The 17632-nt window shown below is 34.8% G+C and overlaps 1 protein-coding gene across 5 annotated transcripts in view; it reads right to left on the bottom strand.

The window, feature by feature from the left end:
- Tow (target of wingless) overlaps positions 1-17632 on the bottom strand; it is a 45050-nt gene that overhangs the window by 23744 nt on the left and 3674 nt on the right. For 2 of the 5 annotated variants that reach the window (XM_070300280.1, XM_070300289.1), the window contains exon 1: positions 9537-9917. In XM_070300280.1, coding sequence (XP_070156381.1) covers positions 9537-9723 — 187 coding nt within the window. In that variant the 5' untranslated portion in view covers positions 9724-9917. Of the gene's footprint in view, positions 1-9536; positions 9918-15440; positions 17112-17632 lie in introns of those variants that run through there. The other 3 variants (XM_070300307.1, XM_070300314.1, XM_070300297.1) reach the window with 3 other exon arrangements.

Below are 17632 nucleotides of genomic sequence, written 5' to 3'. Positions count from 1 at the left end.
CGTATTAAATACCTGCAGCTATATATTTATAATCGTAAACGATGATTATGCAATAAAATATGTAAGAGTGCTCAGCACGGAGAGTGGGCAACGATTTGCAGAACGTTGCCGATTTATCGCGATGGTATTTTTGAAATGGGATAATCTATTTTAAGAGATAATACATTGCTTTCTTAATAGGCCCATAAATCATATTGTTATCCTGACCCGCCCTAAAAAGAGCTACTTTATTATGATGTGCAGTGAAATGTTATCGCGCGTTGTGTGGAATATTGAGATCAACTATATCCGAGAGAATAATAATTTATCTTACTATGATAATAAAAAAGCAAATTCCGCGTACTCTCATGTCCAGTGTGTATTAAATTATCCTTCTCGCGTTAACTTCCACATTAAGCGAATAAAATTCAAAATAAATGTGTAATGTGTGTTAAATGAGATGATGTTAAAATTAAAAGTGAGAAACAAGTTACAATTTAAGAAATCAAATCCTTTCTTGACATTCTCTTTTAATTCCTATAAACATTATCTTTTATACAATATATCTCGTATATTAATATTTCGCCTTTCGCGTTCATATAAAGACGATAGGTCTCGTAAAATATATGAATTGTATGTAAAGCAGATGATGCGCAATCCAACGAGCGCCGCAATATTCTCGTATTCGAATCGCTCGACCGACCGGTGCAAGCGAACCAAGCGGACGGGATTCGAGTGCATGTGCACCAAGCCGTGAATTAAAATGCATGACCGTACTCTGCGAGAGGGAACTCATTTAAATTTGTGCCGGATGGATGAGCGTAGGAGAGAGTCCCCGCGCAAAAGGATCGAGTCTTATTCCACGTGACACCGAGATAGGAGTATCGAACTTTTCGGCCGAAGAAAAGGCGCTTCTCCTTCTTCCGTGATACTCTCGCTATGTCGATATCTCGAGGAAAAGAGAGTGAGAGAGAGAGAGAGAGAGAAAGGAGGTTCGTCGCGAACAGATACGAGGAGCCACGGCAGTAAAGTCTCGAATTACGGTCGGCGGGCGACCCTTTCTCCCTCCCTCCCCCCCCCCACAATTTCCCCCTGAAATCAATACCGCCGCGACCTACGATTGATAGCGTACCCCAGAAGCGCGCTCCCCCCATTGTATTCATCTATATATATATATATGCACGAGAGTAAGTAAAATAAAGGACGACGATCACACCATGATTCCTGTGGCCTCCATTAAAGCCCAAGGATAATTCTCGTCTGGAAAACGTAATAGTCGAGACGGCGAGGCGCGATAGAGGAGCGCGCCAAGGATGCGCAAGGAACAAAGGGAGAAATCCTTCGCTATACGAAAGAGCCTCTCCTCGATGAAAATGCGCAAATGTACCCTCGACGTGCCAGCAAAATGAACGTTCGAGCTTGTGAAGAACGCTTGACCTACTAACATAACCGAGGAAAATTGTCCTTAGACGCGAGACATGTTTCGCTAATTGCATCGGAAGCAGGCATTAACATCAACGTTTGTCAACGAGTACCAATTACCTAGACAAAACTTTTCAATATAGAATTTTTTTTTCTCTCTATTCGATATATTTTCATTCGAACTGCGAAATTTCTTAAGTAAAATATCTACAGTCGTTTGTTTGCTTAATTGAATTTAGCGTAAAAAATCTTGGCAGCGATGTCTGATAATCGTCCGGAGTTAGTTCACGAGGATTATATTGACGTTTGTTTATTTATTGCTCCGTTTAATATATTACATATTACAAAATTAAATAATCGCGAGGAAAGGGAAGGTGAGAGAAAAATAGTATAAATTAGAGATTTAATTATTTAAATGAAAAATTAATTCCATAATAATTTCGCAGATAATAATTTTCAACATAATAGTTTCTCCTTTTACATTTTCTCGAAAAATTCAATTAAACATTAAGCTATTAACTCGGTTTATATGTAATAAATAACTGACATTAGCGACATAGCTGACGTTTATCGTTTATCGATGTTTATTTTTCTCCATAAGGCTAAAAATGTAACCACATAAAAAAAAGGATGCAAACAACAAATTTTAAAACGTATATTTCTGTCCAAATATATTTTTTGTCCCAAAAGGGTAAACATAATTGACACTTTCATCTTCGTTACATAAAAAAAAAAGAAATGAAAGAAATCCCGATTGTACAAAAGTTAGATGAAATCGAGTTTCCAAGTCTCAACCACCGGCTGACGGCGCTAAAAAGAGAATTTCGAGGGAAAGATGATTTTTTTTTTGCAATAGAAAAAAAATATCCTTAAACGACAGCGCATCGTCGCGCGAACTATTTCGCTGGATATTTTTCCTACAAGACGCAGATGGCTCCAAGGATGCGGCGTCCTTGGCGGGCGCTAATACGCATCTCTTTCGACGATGTCTGTTTAAGAAGTTTCGAACAAATTTGCGAGAGACGCAGCATCGCCAACTGTCGCCAAATGTCTGCCTTAAAAATTATGAACCAACACAATTTGCAAAGAACGTGACAACTTTCATAATATTAAATGTACGTATGCATCAGTTCATATTATGTACGCGTTTATTTCCACTTACTTTATAGTGATTTAATTTTAACGAGGATTATAACGATTACGATAATTTTAGCTAATTATATTAAGATCAGAATCAAATCCGTTGTAATTATGTGACACGAAATCTGCCAATAAAATATTAACATTCTTGTTACGTTCAATGAATGTATCCTGATATATGATTTCAGTTCGAAATTTGATTAAAACTTTTACGATTGAAAGTAAATACAGAGATATGTTTATACTATGAAAATTTCAAATTGTATCTGCAAATATACATTGTTAGTCGATGCATTTTGTGTACACAGCTTTTGTACTACGATTGCGATAAACAATTAATCATCGCTCTCGTGTAAGACTATTTTTGCGTTTGTACTTGAAACCGAACAGTCTGAAACTGTTATAAAGTGCAGGCTAATAGCAGTTAGCGGAGTCTTGAGACGTTTCGCTTGATACAAGAACAAGTTTCGCAAATAGCGACATGTTTCGCGTCCGTGTATTTTCGCAACGGAGCTTCGTACGATCTTTGATCATGTTGAGAAATATAATGCATCGTTATAGAATATCCAGACTTTGACAAAAAAACTGAATAAAAACGCACAACGTGTATCAATCATAAATAAAAAATATACATCGATAAAATAAATGAATGTATGTGTACAATTTAATCTTCTAAGAAAATCGTCTAAGAAAAAAGAGATATTATATTAATTTCTAATGTATCGTTCAAAAACTTTTATCTTTTAATATGTTTTAACGTTATATATATTTCCAAAGGATATTTAAAATATTTCCAAGTACAAAATATTTTTTAAAATAAAATGAGAATAGCGAAATATCTTTTCTAAAAGCAACATATTTATCATATTCGCGTCTGGCATTGACAATCTATTCCCACGTTTCGGAGAACCGGTATTATAATACATTGGTTAGTAATAATATTGTCGAGCGGTTTGTACTACCAAAGCTAGTCTTGTATGTTCGTTGCATAATAAACATTGCGTAAGCCGACCGTGATAGTCCTTTCGAAAAGATAAGTGTTTTTTTACGCAATGATGATCTTTTATTAATTGATAAGAACCAAATTGTCGATCGAATATCATATTTGTTTGTCGTAAATTACTTAATTGCTCGAAGAAACTAAAAGATAGCATAAAATTTCCACGATTATTAATACCCTCTTTTAAATAATAAATATTTTTCAACTCTATCGTTTTCTTTATCTCAAATGCATTTTTATGGGCATTTTGTAAGATTGGATAAAAAGAAAGTATAAAGAGACTCATCTAATAATTTCGTAATTTGTTATCGCAACAGGATATTATCGAGAACGACATTTGAGAACTGGTCATATTGCGAAGATGTTACTTTAAGGAGGAATTGGACAGATCAGTTACGTCAAAAGTTAATAAATCTAATACCATTTCGAGATTCGTGAAATGTGATTGCGCAAAGCACTTTTAAGCTATAAAATTGATAATTAATTTATGAGTTAAAAAAAAAAAAAAAGATTTTCCCTGTAGAATAGAATTTAATCTCAAAATATCGAACTAACTTTTTTATAACGACCACGAAAATTTTCTAGTAATTATACAAATAAATTCATGAAAATAAAAATTTTAATTCTACAGGGCAGAGCTTTACTTTAACTCGCATAAGTTAGTTATTAATTTTATTATTATAATGTTAAATTCATGAATTCTCAAATTCATTCGCAAAATATATAGATTACTAGAAATTAGATTTATTAATTTTTGACATAAGTAATCCATTCAGTTCCTACTTAATCGCGTGGGTGGAAACACTCTTGTTTTTGTCTCGCCACGCGAGGAACGCGCGGTGCTTCCGAGCGGACGTGTATTCGTCATCGGTAGCGAAAGGGTTGAAGTTACAAGAAAGGCACAATATCTATTCCCCTTTACTCCCCTTTCCCCAGCTGGTTTAGTCATCGAGAAGCCGTGGAAACCGACTGTCCGTGACTGTCGTCACGTAGCGACGAACGTTCGGATCGTCGAGGCTGCATTCCACTCGGTAAAGAATGCATGTCAATAATGCACGAATAACGTGGCCGCTCGGACACGGGGAAGTATTTAAAAATATTTATATATCCGGCAATGCCAAAGTGAACATGAAAATTTGATCGTCCGCGGAAATGACTCAAATCTCGGCGGAAAGAGAACTTTTAACGATCCGTATGATTAATATATATTCTATTTGATTACGAATAATAAGAGAATATTGTATTAAGTATTTGAAATCGCTAAATGATGCAAGTTAATGGCGCAATAATAACTACATTTGAATGATACGTATATATATATATATGTGTGTGTGTGTGTGGTTACAAAATTATATTGACATCCTTTGATTAACTCGTAATCGATTCTGCAGTAAAAATCTTTTTACACGTTAACGTAATATATTAATAATATACATATATAAAAGATAGGAGAAAATTCGATAAAATTCTTTAATATTGAATTCACTGATAAAAAAATTATAACATGTAAATATATACATATGAATATCTATTATAGTTAATACGCTTTTATTATTAATATATTCAAATATATATATATTTGTTGTTTGAACTGTGTGCGCGTAAGAGCCGCATATGGAAATTTATTAATCTATCATTCGTCATTATATTTAAAATTTTTTTAATCAGATAAAGCAAAAAGAGCAATATTAATACTTTTATCGTCAATGAAATGCACGGCATTACATTTTATCATTTAATGCGGCAACGTAACTATATAATTAATAAATCAGTCTATATAAAAATCCAACACGAACGTATAATATATATAATATAATATTTGATTAATAAAATTGTAAACCTTTTTATCCCATCCTTCGTGAAATTACACTTACACATATATAATACATATCAATTATATTAATAAACTCTAACTAAATTATTATTTAATTATTATTTAATTACTACATCATATTGTACATCAAAGTCGTACATCGAAAAATAGACGCGTATCTCAGGAAATAGCCTGCGATGCGATAAGCATGGTTAATTATTGCGTCGAATTAAGGATAAGTTTAAGGTGCATTAAACTTAGTTGCGATTTTTCTAGAACGCAGTTGATTGTGTCACGTTAAATTTTTCATCATCACTTTTTTTACGCGCCAACTCGTTTTTTTCTAATGTGACGTTCGCTGTCAATATAAATGTATTTCTTTGCGTTCCAGTAATGTTGAAATGTCGATAATCTCTCTTCCTCGTAATCCCTAAGGTTTTTAGTTTAACCTTAAAGCTCAAAGCATCTGATCCACGTGCCATATTTTGACATAACGTTTCCTGCCATACATCAGTACGCTCAAATAAGTACGTCGTACTTTTGTATCTCGCCATATCAAGGTCGACCTGAAAACTCGCCTTCGTGACTATCGTCACGTCCCATCGAATGACCCGCGAGCTAGAGAGACGCACGTGTATTTTGTAGCCAAAAAGGAAAGACAGACAGAGAGAGAGAGAGAGAGAGAGAGAGAGAGAGAGAGAGAGAGAAAAAGAAACACGTTTGTAAGAAACAACGTTAGGAAAGAGGTTGACAAACTTAAAATGTGACGCGGGTCGGTTCTTAAAATAATACCCATCGCGTGACCATCCGCGCCTCGTCACGCACATATTCATCACGGAATTACGTAACAAAGTCGAACAACAAATTATTCACCTGTCCCACCTGCCCCACCGGTGCAGTAGATCGAGTTTACTCGGGTAAATGCACCCGGGCGACGAAAAAGCAAACGCTGCGCAAGCGCGTACGACGTGACCGATACGTCAAGGATTTTCATTATTAGGGCAAGAGAAGAAGCGACCTAGAAAGACGCACGAGCGTGCCCTCCTCGTGGAGAAACCGCTCGCGCATACATTTTCTTCCGAAAAGATGCACAAAATGCAAATAACGTATCAATTTCTTGCATCGATAAGCGTTTGCATATTGTGTTGTACATATATTTACATTAAAATTATAAATACTCGAGAAAAAATGGTACAACCTAGTCGGATATAAATATACATGATTATCTGATAACATATAATTTTACGTAAGACCGCATATAACATATATAAGTGATCAGATCCTTTTTTAACTAATTATTATATTCGTATCAGATTATATTTATTATATCGTTTTTTCTCGGATAGATAGAAAAATATGTAAATATATAAATACAGAGTAACTCTCAATGTATTCATTTTTATTTATTTTTAGGGCATTAAAAAAGGATCGCTTTCGAAAAATACCAGGGCTGTCAAAATTCCACAGTCATTAGATAAAATCCATACCAGTGGTATGGATTTTAAACCGGTATTTTTCGGGGGGGGGGGGGGGGGGGGAAAGACAAAAACTAATCCTTTTTAATAATTTAATTTAAAAATGTTAAAATAAATGGAAAATCTTTTTATATCGATTTATTCGATTGAAAAAATTTGCGAAAGATTTTTAGATATCGTCGACTTGCATAGCAGAATACGCGAAGAAATTTCGCGATTTCTGTCGCAATCTCAAATGTCCGAGCGGCTCGTTGATCACGATCGGCGAATTTAGCTATGTTCGCACGTGCGTATAATCGCGCGTAATACCCGATTATGCGGCTTCTACGTATAAAACGAGGTTAACAAACCGTCTTTAAAAGCACCGGATATACGCGGGGGTGTATGACTCATCGTCGATCGACGATAGACGTACACGACATTCCTCCGTAAGCGATTCCTTTCCCCGAGAGAGAGCAAGTTTTGCAAGAAACGCCCTCTCTCGAATTATAGGCGCCAGCCAATCTCGTACTTACGTTGTTATTCCCTCGCAATTTTATCCCGGCAAAAGTAGGCAACCGACTTTTCAAGCTTATATAATCCGAGAAAAATTCAATGGGATATATACCTTTTTTTTTTTCAAGTTCAAGATTCAATCGAACATTTCGTTCGAAATCAATAAAAAAATTTCTTTCATTTTTATTACACTAAACTTCTTAAATTATCGAGCTTAATTAGTTTTAGCTATAGAACGATGTTAATAATTTTGATAAAAATTATATAGTAGCTTTGTTTTACATAAAATCCGATTTCTACGAACGAGAAATATTCTCTTTTCTACAGTAAATGAAAATTGTAATATGTATATTTCCATTTAATACCCTCGAATATAACGATCTTTAGAATATATGATTATTCGAGAGAGAGAGAGAGAGAGAGAGAGAGAGAGAGAGAGAGAGAGACTCTTTACTTATTTATAGATTATTTTTTCAAACAGAGTAATTATTTCATTCGGTTATTACGTGGTTTCATTATACTTAAAATACACATTGTGTTATCCACAAGCACTTAAATATCTTAAGGCGTCCCTGGACTGAGGTCGAGCACCTTCTTCGATCCACTTCTTGCAATAAGTATCTAGGTATCTTTGTAAGAATAACGTAAGTATGAGTATAGGTCGTACGGTTTCATCGATGTAATTCTTCACGAGTAATTTGTGATTAAAGAGCAGCAGTAAATATTTCCTTGCATTTTGTGAAGTTTTAATTCACGTTTGATTCCTGTATAGTAAAGTTTAAATAACGCAACAGTTCCCTCAAACATCGTTAAATTTGGCAGAGAACGAAATTGATGTTTTTAACGTAATATAAAATACGTAAAATAAAATGATATTATCATTTATTGCAGGGGTAGTGTTTATCGAAATAATATCTTCCCTTTTTTCGCTGACAAAACTCAACGAAATATACATACGTCATGTATGGACAAATCCATGAATGTCATTCGATCATTTTCCTTAAATTAGACGTATAATGCAATTCGCGTTAGAGGATAAATGTTAAGTGGAGAAAGAAATAAAGCAGTTCATTTTGATTTCAAGGGAAGAATGTCATTATGTATACTTCAATTTGTGCGATTTTGACGTGTGAAATAAATTGTTCTAACAACGTATAACGGGATATAAATGATAAAAAAATATTTATTAAAAATATTATCAACGTAACGAATCTGAGAGCTTTTATAGAAAAATATACAATTGGTCATTTAAATGCTCGTTGAAACGTATCGAAACATATGTGCGAGAAAAGAAGAGATACCTTAACGAAATTAAGAAGCCGTGTACGAAATTGCGTGCTCAGATGACTATTCGCAAGGGAGGCGACAAAATTGCTCTCCTCTCTAAAAGAGAGTAATAATTTCGCGTTAGCTCGAAGCAAAAGCGAAGAGGCGGATAAATAGCTCGTTCGATTATCGATCAAAGGCGAGCGTGATAAAATAAGCAGCTTTTATTTCGCGCGCGCTTTCTCTCTCTCTCTCTCTCTCTCTCACTCTTTCGATGAAGTACACCTCTCCGCAGGCGCGTGCACAACCTTAACCTTTAATCATGGCTATTTTTTTTATGTCGAGATAAAGTTGTACTTTTGCGCAATAAATATATGTCTACGATATAGTAGGCTTAGAAATGCGCGTACTAAATTTTAAAGAAAAAAAAAAAATTTTTTTTAGATATACTTAAAGAGCTGGTAAACGCGATAAATAAAAATAAGAAAGAAAAAATTAAAACGGTAGACGATATAAAAATTTTCAAAATATTATACACATACATGTTTTGAAAAATATATTATATAGATTTATGAAGATCGAGCGCAAGAGCTGAGCCGTAGAAAGATCGTCTTGTTATTATTACTTCAACGACAGAATGCATATAAATCAAGTTTGTTTCCCATTAAAAAATTCTCACATTAAATCGTACTTTCCTCCTTTCTTTTTTTTTTTTTTTATCCACGCGTGTTTTCGTCTCACAGATGCATACCTGCAGTTTGCGGCATCGACAAAAATGGCAGGCGCGTATCTATATATTCTGCCGCGCTAAATTGTGATTGATTATTTTTTCGAGCGAAAACTCCCCGATACGCGCGATCGTTAACGTTATTTTAATCGAGCTTTCGCGTAAGTAAACGAATAACGGAAGCACGATGAGCGCGCGCGCGCGCGCGCGCCATCTCACCTTTCGCCCTGCGAGCCAGATGCGTTATATTCTGCCTGAGCACCTTCAGCCACATCCTCGCCCCTCTCTGCTTGTTTTGGAAATCCGACGTACCGCCGGCGGGGAAACTCGCGCTCCGAGGGAGCACCGTTCTCGGACCGTGACTACGTTTCCGCAACACGCTCCTCTCACTGTTCCACCCGATCATAGATCTCGCGCGCGTTATACACGCGCAACGATATCGTCGCTCCCGCCCCGACGTATCGCGGAAAAATCGATTTTGCCCGATCGCGATTTCGGAGGCACCGGTGATGCGTCGCGCGAGACGTTCGCTCTTGAAATCGCCGCGCGAGACAAGCGTCGATGGCGGGGCGTAGCGCCGCTTTTATATACCGGCGCCCACGAGCGCGTTATTATACGCAGCCTGCGAGAGCTCTACTAACGAGCGCGATAATATCGCTCTCGGGTCCTTGAGAGGCTCGTCTTGTTTACCCAGTCGGGATCGCGCGCACGTAGGATACCGGAGAGGGCACACGCTCACGCGCGCCTATTCACGAGCGTCGTATATCGGTAATTTCTCGCGCGCGTCACGAAGCAAGGGGATGCGTCATCCATTGTGTCGCTGCACCTATGGTGCGAGAGGGACGAAGGGCGATGGGAAAAGGGAACACGTCCCCTTCTAAGGGTTGAAAGACCCGTTGGATCTTTCTTCTAACAAGAAACGGCGAAAAAAATTTGCGAAACGCGTCCAAAAGGGATAACGGAATGATCAAGTTGATTGTTCGAAGAAAAGTCAGCTAAAATAATTGAAAAAAAGGAAACATTATATGATAATAACGGGCCGATGGAATCGGAAAAATTAATCGAACGCGACATTCGATAATTTCATCTTATATACCGAGCAATAAATCCGATAACTTCCGTATCAATGTGACAAAATGTTTAATAATTACATATATAATTTCAGAGCTATTTGAAACTCACGTATAATAAATAATATTCTTGTAAAAAATATCTATTTTTCTATTTTTTCCAAAATCGAGTAAGTATATTACATCTCGTAGCAGACACAAATTAATATTAAATAACTTCAGCTAAATACAGCAATACATTTTCTGCCTCGTCTTCTAAAATAAATAAACATTACATAATAAAGTTCTCTGCTACGCATAACCAACGTAACATTTTACACGAAAACAATGTTTATCGTAAATATTTCTAATATGGCTAAAGATAGTCGTATAAGTGGTTGTGTACGCGCGCTATCTATCTTTAAAGATTTAATAAAATTCTCACGAACAAATATTTATCAGGATTCGAAATAAGTAAGAAGTAAATCAAATCGACGAGTTTATTAATCTTTGTCGTTTTTTTCCCCCCTCCCTAAAAAATACTCTCTTCCTCAAAAATACGAGAGATTAGAAAACGCTAACGAGCACGTAACTTATGGGTCAAAAAGAAACTCTCGTAGAATATGTATAAGCGAAAACATTTCATGAGAGATACATCCATGAATATGAGTATATTATCGCAATGTATATTTAGCCCGTAGCCCCGGTAAACAATCAGTCATGTTCTGGTATGCGATTAAAGGACATATGTCTGTTTAGTCCTCGTTTGCTCACAGATAAATCCCAAATGTATATAATGCGACGATAAAGGTTTTTGTTTGGAAAATACGTCAATAAAAATTGTTATTATCTGTTTTCGTTAATCATTAAATATAAGCAAATTGACCAAGCATAGTCGATTATTTCGAGAATATTCTTGGAATAATCGATTATGATTGGTCAATTTGTTTATATTTAATGATAAACGACTTATTGTAGAACGGGCCGAACAGATAAGAACAATTTTTATTGACGTATTTTCTGAACAATCGACATAATCGATTATTCCGAGAATATTCTTCAAATAATCGACTTTGGTTAGTCAATTTGTTTACGACTAACGACTTATTGTAGAACGGGCCTTACAAGCGTATTATTTAATAATTAAAAAATAATTTTTTTTTCTGTATAAATAATATAACAAATATATAAATCGAAGTAAACAGCTCTTAAATCATGTATGTAATTGTCAACAATTTTTTGCCATTCATACGAATTATTGTATTCATTATTCAGTGTATAATGTGACATTATCGAATATCATGTTTGATTAATTTTTTCGATTCTGTCGACCCGTTATTATCATGTATTTTCTTTTATAATTATTATCTTTTTAATTATTTTCATGTCATTTGATTGCGTATTATTTAATAATTAAAAAATAATTTTTTTTCTGCATAAATAATATAACAAATATATAAATCGAAGTAAACAGCTCTTAAATCATGTATGTAATTGTCAAAAATTTTTTGCCATTCATACGAATTATTGTATTCATTATTCAGTGTATAATGTGACATTATCGAATATCATGTTCGATTAATTTTTTCGATTCTGTCGACCCGTTATTATCATGTATTTTCTTTTATAATTATTATCTTTTTAATTATTTTCATGTCGTTTGATTGCCTTTTCTTCGATTAATTAACTTGGTATTATTCTGTTATCCTTTTCAGACACGTTTCCCATCTCGAGAAATCTTAGTCCACAAGTGTTCGAGACTGCAACTGGTTGCATCGAGAAGACGCGCTTCCGAATAATGGTGCGACATGTATTCCTCGCCACGTGTTCCTCAACACTCGATCACTCGTATATTATTTGATAAACATTAGGCAAATAAATTTATCGAGCTTAAAGAGGATCGCAAAATGCGTCGCTGCAATAAAGATTTCTACGCATCACGCGATAAGTCTGTCCGCGCCGCGCGTTATCATCAGTGATGTACCTATTCAAGCCTAAACATTGCGGCTTTTCCAATGTTTCATCAATCGTATGTATGTATGTATGTATATTGCATGTAGTTGAATAACAAAAGATACAAATATTTTGCACCGTGTTATCTATTGTAAAAGGAAAAAAAAAAAAAAAAATGAAAAATTACATATTAATAATATTCTAAAAAAAAACTCTCTCAATAATATTTCTCGTTTTATGATTCAATTATATATAATTGTATACGTAATCTTTTATTATATATTAAATAATTAAATAATAATCAAATAATATTTATATTATATTAAGTAAAGTATGTGAATAGCAAAAAAATATTACTTATTAATAAACTTTGCACACACATATATATATAAAATATCTCTTTTCGACTTGCAAGTTCTTAGAGAGGAGGAGATTATATCAAGTATTATACCTCTGTATCTAAATCCACCACTGTGATTGTTACTATCTCGAGTTACCGCGAACGGCATCGGATTATTTCATGACTCGAGATGTGCTGACGATGTTCGACAAGTCATATCCCAACTGATATCAACGCAATGATACCACGACGAACGAGATCTTGTATGCAGATCTTATCTGTTCGTAATCTGCCCTCTTCGACAATATACGAACAATGTGTACGAATGTTATCCATCGTTGTTCAAATGTAAGGAATAAAGAAATTCCTTCTATACGCGATTGCTAGAGATCGCGAAAGAGCAGAAACATGAAGAAAGTACAGAATTAAATTTTTACCTATATAAATACGCTCACTCTGTTCGATTGAAAATATTCATCTTTTAACGCGAAAAAAAATTCAAATCGATATTTTTAGAATGAATTATCACTCGTGTCTCTCATAAATATTAAACTCCGAACAGAATTATTTTTTTCGAACGGAAGTAGCAGTCATGTCGAGAGTCACGTACTCCCATAATCAAAAATTTATATTTTGCTCGTGAACCCCTTTTAGATATTTCAAGATTATTCGAATAATATCGAGAGATAGAAATTAGAGCAAGATTGATCATTAATAGAGAGGTAATCATTGGCTTCCGAGAAACGTATATGAGAAAGTCTGTGAAAGTCGATTATGATATTATTTTTAATGGCATATGCGAATTAAACGGAGAAATGTGCTGTAAAATAAAAACGGAATTATGAGCATACACACACACACACACACGCATATATATGTGATATTATCGTATTATTATTTAAGAAATTGTTAGATGATTCGACTTTTGATAAATAAAAAATAAAGAGACATTATTTTACATGTCATTTAAATATCTTAATGTTTTTAAAAAATTCAACGTAAAACGCATTACATAAAATTAATGCAAAAAATATGTAGATGATTACTATGGCTATAGTAAATTTATAACTGTAGGAAGATTAAAAATTTTTTGTAATAAATTTTATCATATGCATCTCTTTATTTTTGAAGAAAAATATTCTATAATTATATTATTTTATATCATATATATTATTTTCATGTACAATCATATCGAGAAAAATATAGCTTCAGTAGAGAAAAAGAGAGAAAACATTCATTGTTAGACAATTAATCACTACCTACCCCAAATGTCAATCTGACGTCAAAAGGTAATACGCCCCTCGGCTTGACCTAAAGCAACTTAACCCAGCCCCTAATCTACCTCAAATACGTCAACGCGTTGCGAATCGATCGAGGACACGCGTGCGTACGTGTTCGTTGACACGTTCGCGAGAAAACCATATTAACAAAACGCATGCCGACCTATATCTAGATCTCGTGGAATGAATCTAACCTGATAGCATGACCGGCTTATCAGAAGCACTTCGTTTATAATCAAACCATCGTATTTAACTTATGCTGTCCAAGTTGAATTTCTTTTTGAAAATTTTGCAGTATATATTCGAGATAATGATATTATGATAATTGATAAATTGATAAGCGTAAAGCAATACGCGACTATAATCATGTAATGGCTTTTTTGACAGATATTTTTAATTTATTGATTGCCTGCTCGAGTAAAACATATGTTGAAAACATATGTCATATAATGTGTATTATTTGTTATCTCTAAATTTTAACATTCCCTCGCAAATTACTTCATACGAATGTAATTTATTTCTTCATAAAAGACATACCGTTTGCAGCGTCTTATAAAACTGAAGATTATTAAAAACTCAAATATGTTGAGTAGAATGAGATTCGAGTCTCTTTTAAATTTACACATTTCGCGCTTACGAATTAATAGAAATTAATTTAAATATTAAACACACAGAGCTATTAATATTTTAAAAAATAAATAAATATATACATATATTTATAGATATGTAGAAATAAATATAAATATGTAATAATTAATTTTTTTGCATCGTGCAATTTTTTATATTTGTGAAATTTTGCATCAGCGAGCAAAATGAAAAACCGATGGTCCTTTGTTACATAGTATCGCATAAGTACGCAAAGCGAATGTGGGAGTATAAAGCGCTTCAAAAGATTCCGTTAGATAGATATTTCACGGTGAACGGAATTATATAGGAGCTTTGCACTCCAAAGAGTTGAAATTTTAATGAACTTCTGAATTATAATAGCGTTCTATTTTCCGACTAAAATTTTTCCTTATTAAATAAATCACTATCCGATAATGAAGTATCCGAATTATCGAGTATCAACCAGAGAACTTGTATAGTTACGTATGTAATTTGTAATATAATTTCGTCTTAATCAATCTTAAATTGTAAAAGTATAATATTGAATTTAAAAAATTAGATCACAAAAGATATATTTATTTATATTTCAAAATTTTTATTTCAAATTTATTTATATTTCAAATTTTACCGTATTAATGGAAATTTTGAAATTACTTTGTTGTCAGATATTAAGATCCTGATGAAACAAAGAAAATCGCTATCCTGTTTTACTTTACACTTTACATTATTCTAATTTCACGAAATGATAATAGCAATAATAACGATATAACTTTATCCGCAAGAAAACTATAATAAGTTGAAATATAAATTGTTACTAAATAAAATTTCGATTCCAGAAATGAAAAAATTTCTTCTTTCTAAATTTTTATTAAATTTTAAAATATTCTCTACTCACGGATGGAGTCGCCGTTCTTCTTCGCGCTGTTGTTTTTATTCTTCTTGTTCTTCGGATAGATATTGCCGATTTTGCTCTGTCCACAACCCATCCTGTACCTTTACGTCCTCATGCAGCAGTAACACTAATCTCACTTTGCGTCACTGAATATCACGCGTCCGTAATATATCACGGATTGATCACTTTATCGCGACGGCTCGTCCAGTATTCGCGTCATCGTCATCGTTGATCCTGAGAGAAAATCGACGCGTTTCAATTTATACGTCCGTTTACCGAGCGACTTCCGTTATACGCCACTTCCTTCGTGTACATTAGGCGACATCCGGAATCTTCTTCATTTATACACACACATGTATATATCCTTTTTGTATCTGTATATACATACAATCCGTTTCGCGAAGCACGTACGATATTTAGTCTCCGATAATTTCCCCCATAAACAATTTGACGACTATCGGATTAAGAAGATCACGCAGGATATGTACGCGTAAAGATATGTGATCTATTCTTCTTTTTTGGATCAAAATTAACGCGGGGCAATAGCAAATCAGTCTTTGATTTTGATCAGTCTTTCAAAATGAGATTGATCGAATGCGCGTTTGTGAAGAAGCTCTGCAATGGATCGCGTGATCTCTTGAACTTTGACAATATAATTTTTCCAACTATTTCTCGCTTCTCAAAAGGAGAGAGAAGAATAGATGGAGAGACCAAAGGTCGGCCACGCGAATTTCCCGATGAACGGATTAACTTAAACTTCAGTCTTTATTGTGATAAAGGGCGACAAGTGACACGGTAGGAAATAAATAATATAGAACAGTTTTAAAGATCACAAGAGAGAGTCGAGTCAATCTTTTCCTATGAAGGAAAATGAAAGGAATAGAAAAAAAAATGACTTATTCAGAAAATATGAGACAGTCTTACGGAAACACGAGAATCCAATCGGAGAGTGCGGATATGCTATTCACGGAGCAGAGCGAGAACGAAGCCTTATTAGGATGATTCTCCTTGACGATTGATTGTTGGCCGCATGACTGTTCTTGTCGTTTTCTGGCTACCTGATCCGAGGTGTCCAATCCATTTTGCATTTATCGATCTCGATCTATCGCCCCATCGTTGCCGGTGCGCGAGATATCATCATCTATCCCATGTCCAGGACAACCAACCGAGCATTCTCTCTCTCTGATTTCCTGCGCATTCGACCCGTCGCACGGCTGATGATAGCGGTGTCGAGGATAAATCTTGAGCTATTTCCAAAAATACACGCGTTAAATTAGTCTTTACGGAAAGCCGAGCTCGAGATCGACGATTCGAGAAGATTCCTCCATTTTTCGCAATTTAAGGAACTCCCCAAGAGACTTCGGACAGAAACGATAGTACCAACGCGCGTCTAGATTCTTCGTCGATAAAACCCTCGGCGGATATAACGGTCGCTATTATCATTAAGGCTCGCCGGATTTCCCGACAAACGTTTCTCTTCCGGGTGAGTTTACGATCCTGTCGGAAGCCGTGGAAGATAAATCGTCGATGGCGAGATCGCGACGTAGGTGGCAACAAGGAGTGAAAAGTAGCCTTAGACACGATGATCCAGACAGACGAAATCGTACTAGCTTGATTGTCTCGACGAACGTTCTCCAGTCCGATAATAGTCAGGCCCGACTATCGTATTCGGCGCTGCAAAGGAAAATAGTCTTGTTATGTCATCGATCTGAGCCAAGCCACAGGTACATAGCGGATAGTAACAAGATGTCTGCATACGTGCACATGCACATACTGTCACAGCTGCAACGGGCAACAGCTGCGAGGGAATTTGAAAAGGGAAAAGGAAATGCTTTTCTTTACGGGAGAACGTGCGAGGATCAACGTTTAATTAAGAGGGAGAGAGATGAAGAGAAAGAGGGAGGAGGCGGAAAACTCCATTTGTAATTCTTGCTATGCGTTCAAAATAAGTGTCATGTCTTCGTATTTTCAGTTTTATTACTCATAATCAGATGACTGTCATTTTTTATCATCTTCGCAATATTTTAGGAATATTATACGCCTACATGCACGATGGTTAATAATAAATAAAACATGACTGAACAGTCGATTTTACTATATATATATATATAGATCTAGTATCATACATTACTTCTCTATAATGTTAATTTTGGCAGAACAAAAAGAGAAATGAAAAAGAAAGATTTTTTTATATT

Source organism: Polyergus mexicanus, unplaced genomic scaffold (assembly GCF_030449975.1).
Source record: "Polyergus mexicanus isolate NDT 795.1 unplaced genomic scaffold, iyPolMexi1.0 SCAF_1, whole genome shotgun sequence".
NCBI classification, from domain to species: domain Eukaryota; kingdom Metazoa; phylum Arthropoda; class Insecta; order Hymenoptera; family Formicidae; genus Polyergus; species Polyergus mexicanus.
This window is presented reverse-complemented; position numbering and strand designations above follow the sequence as displayed.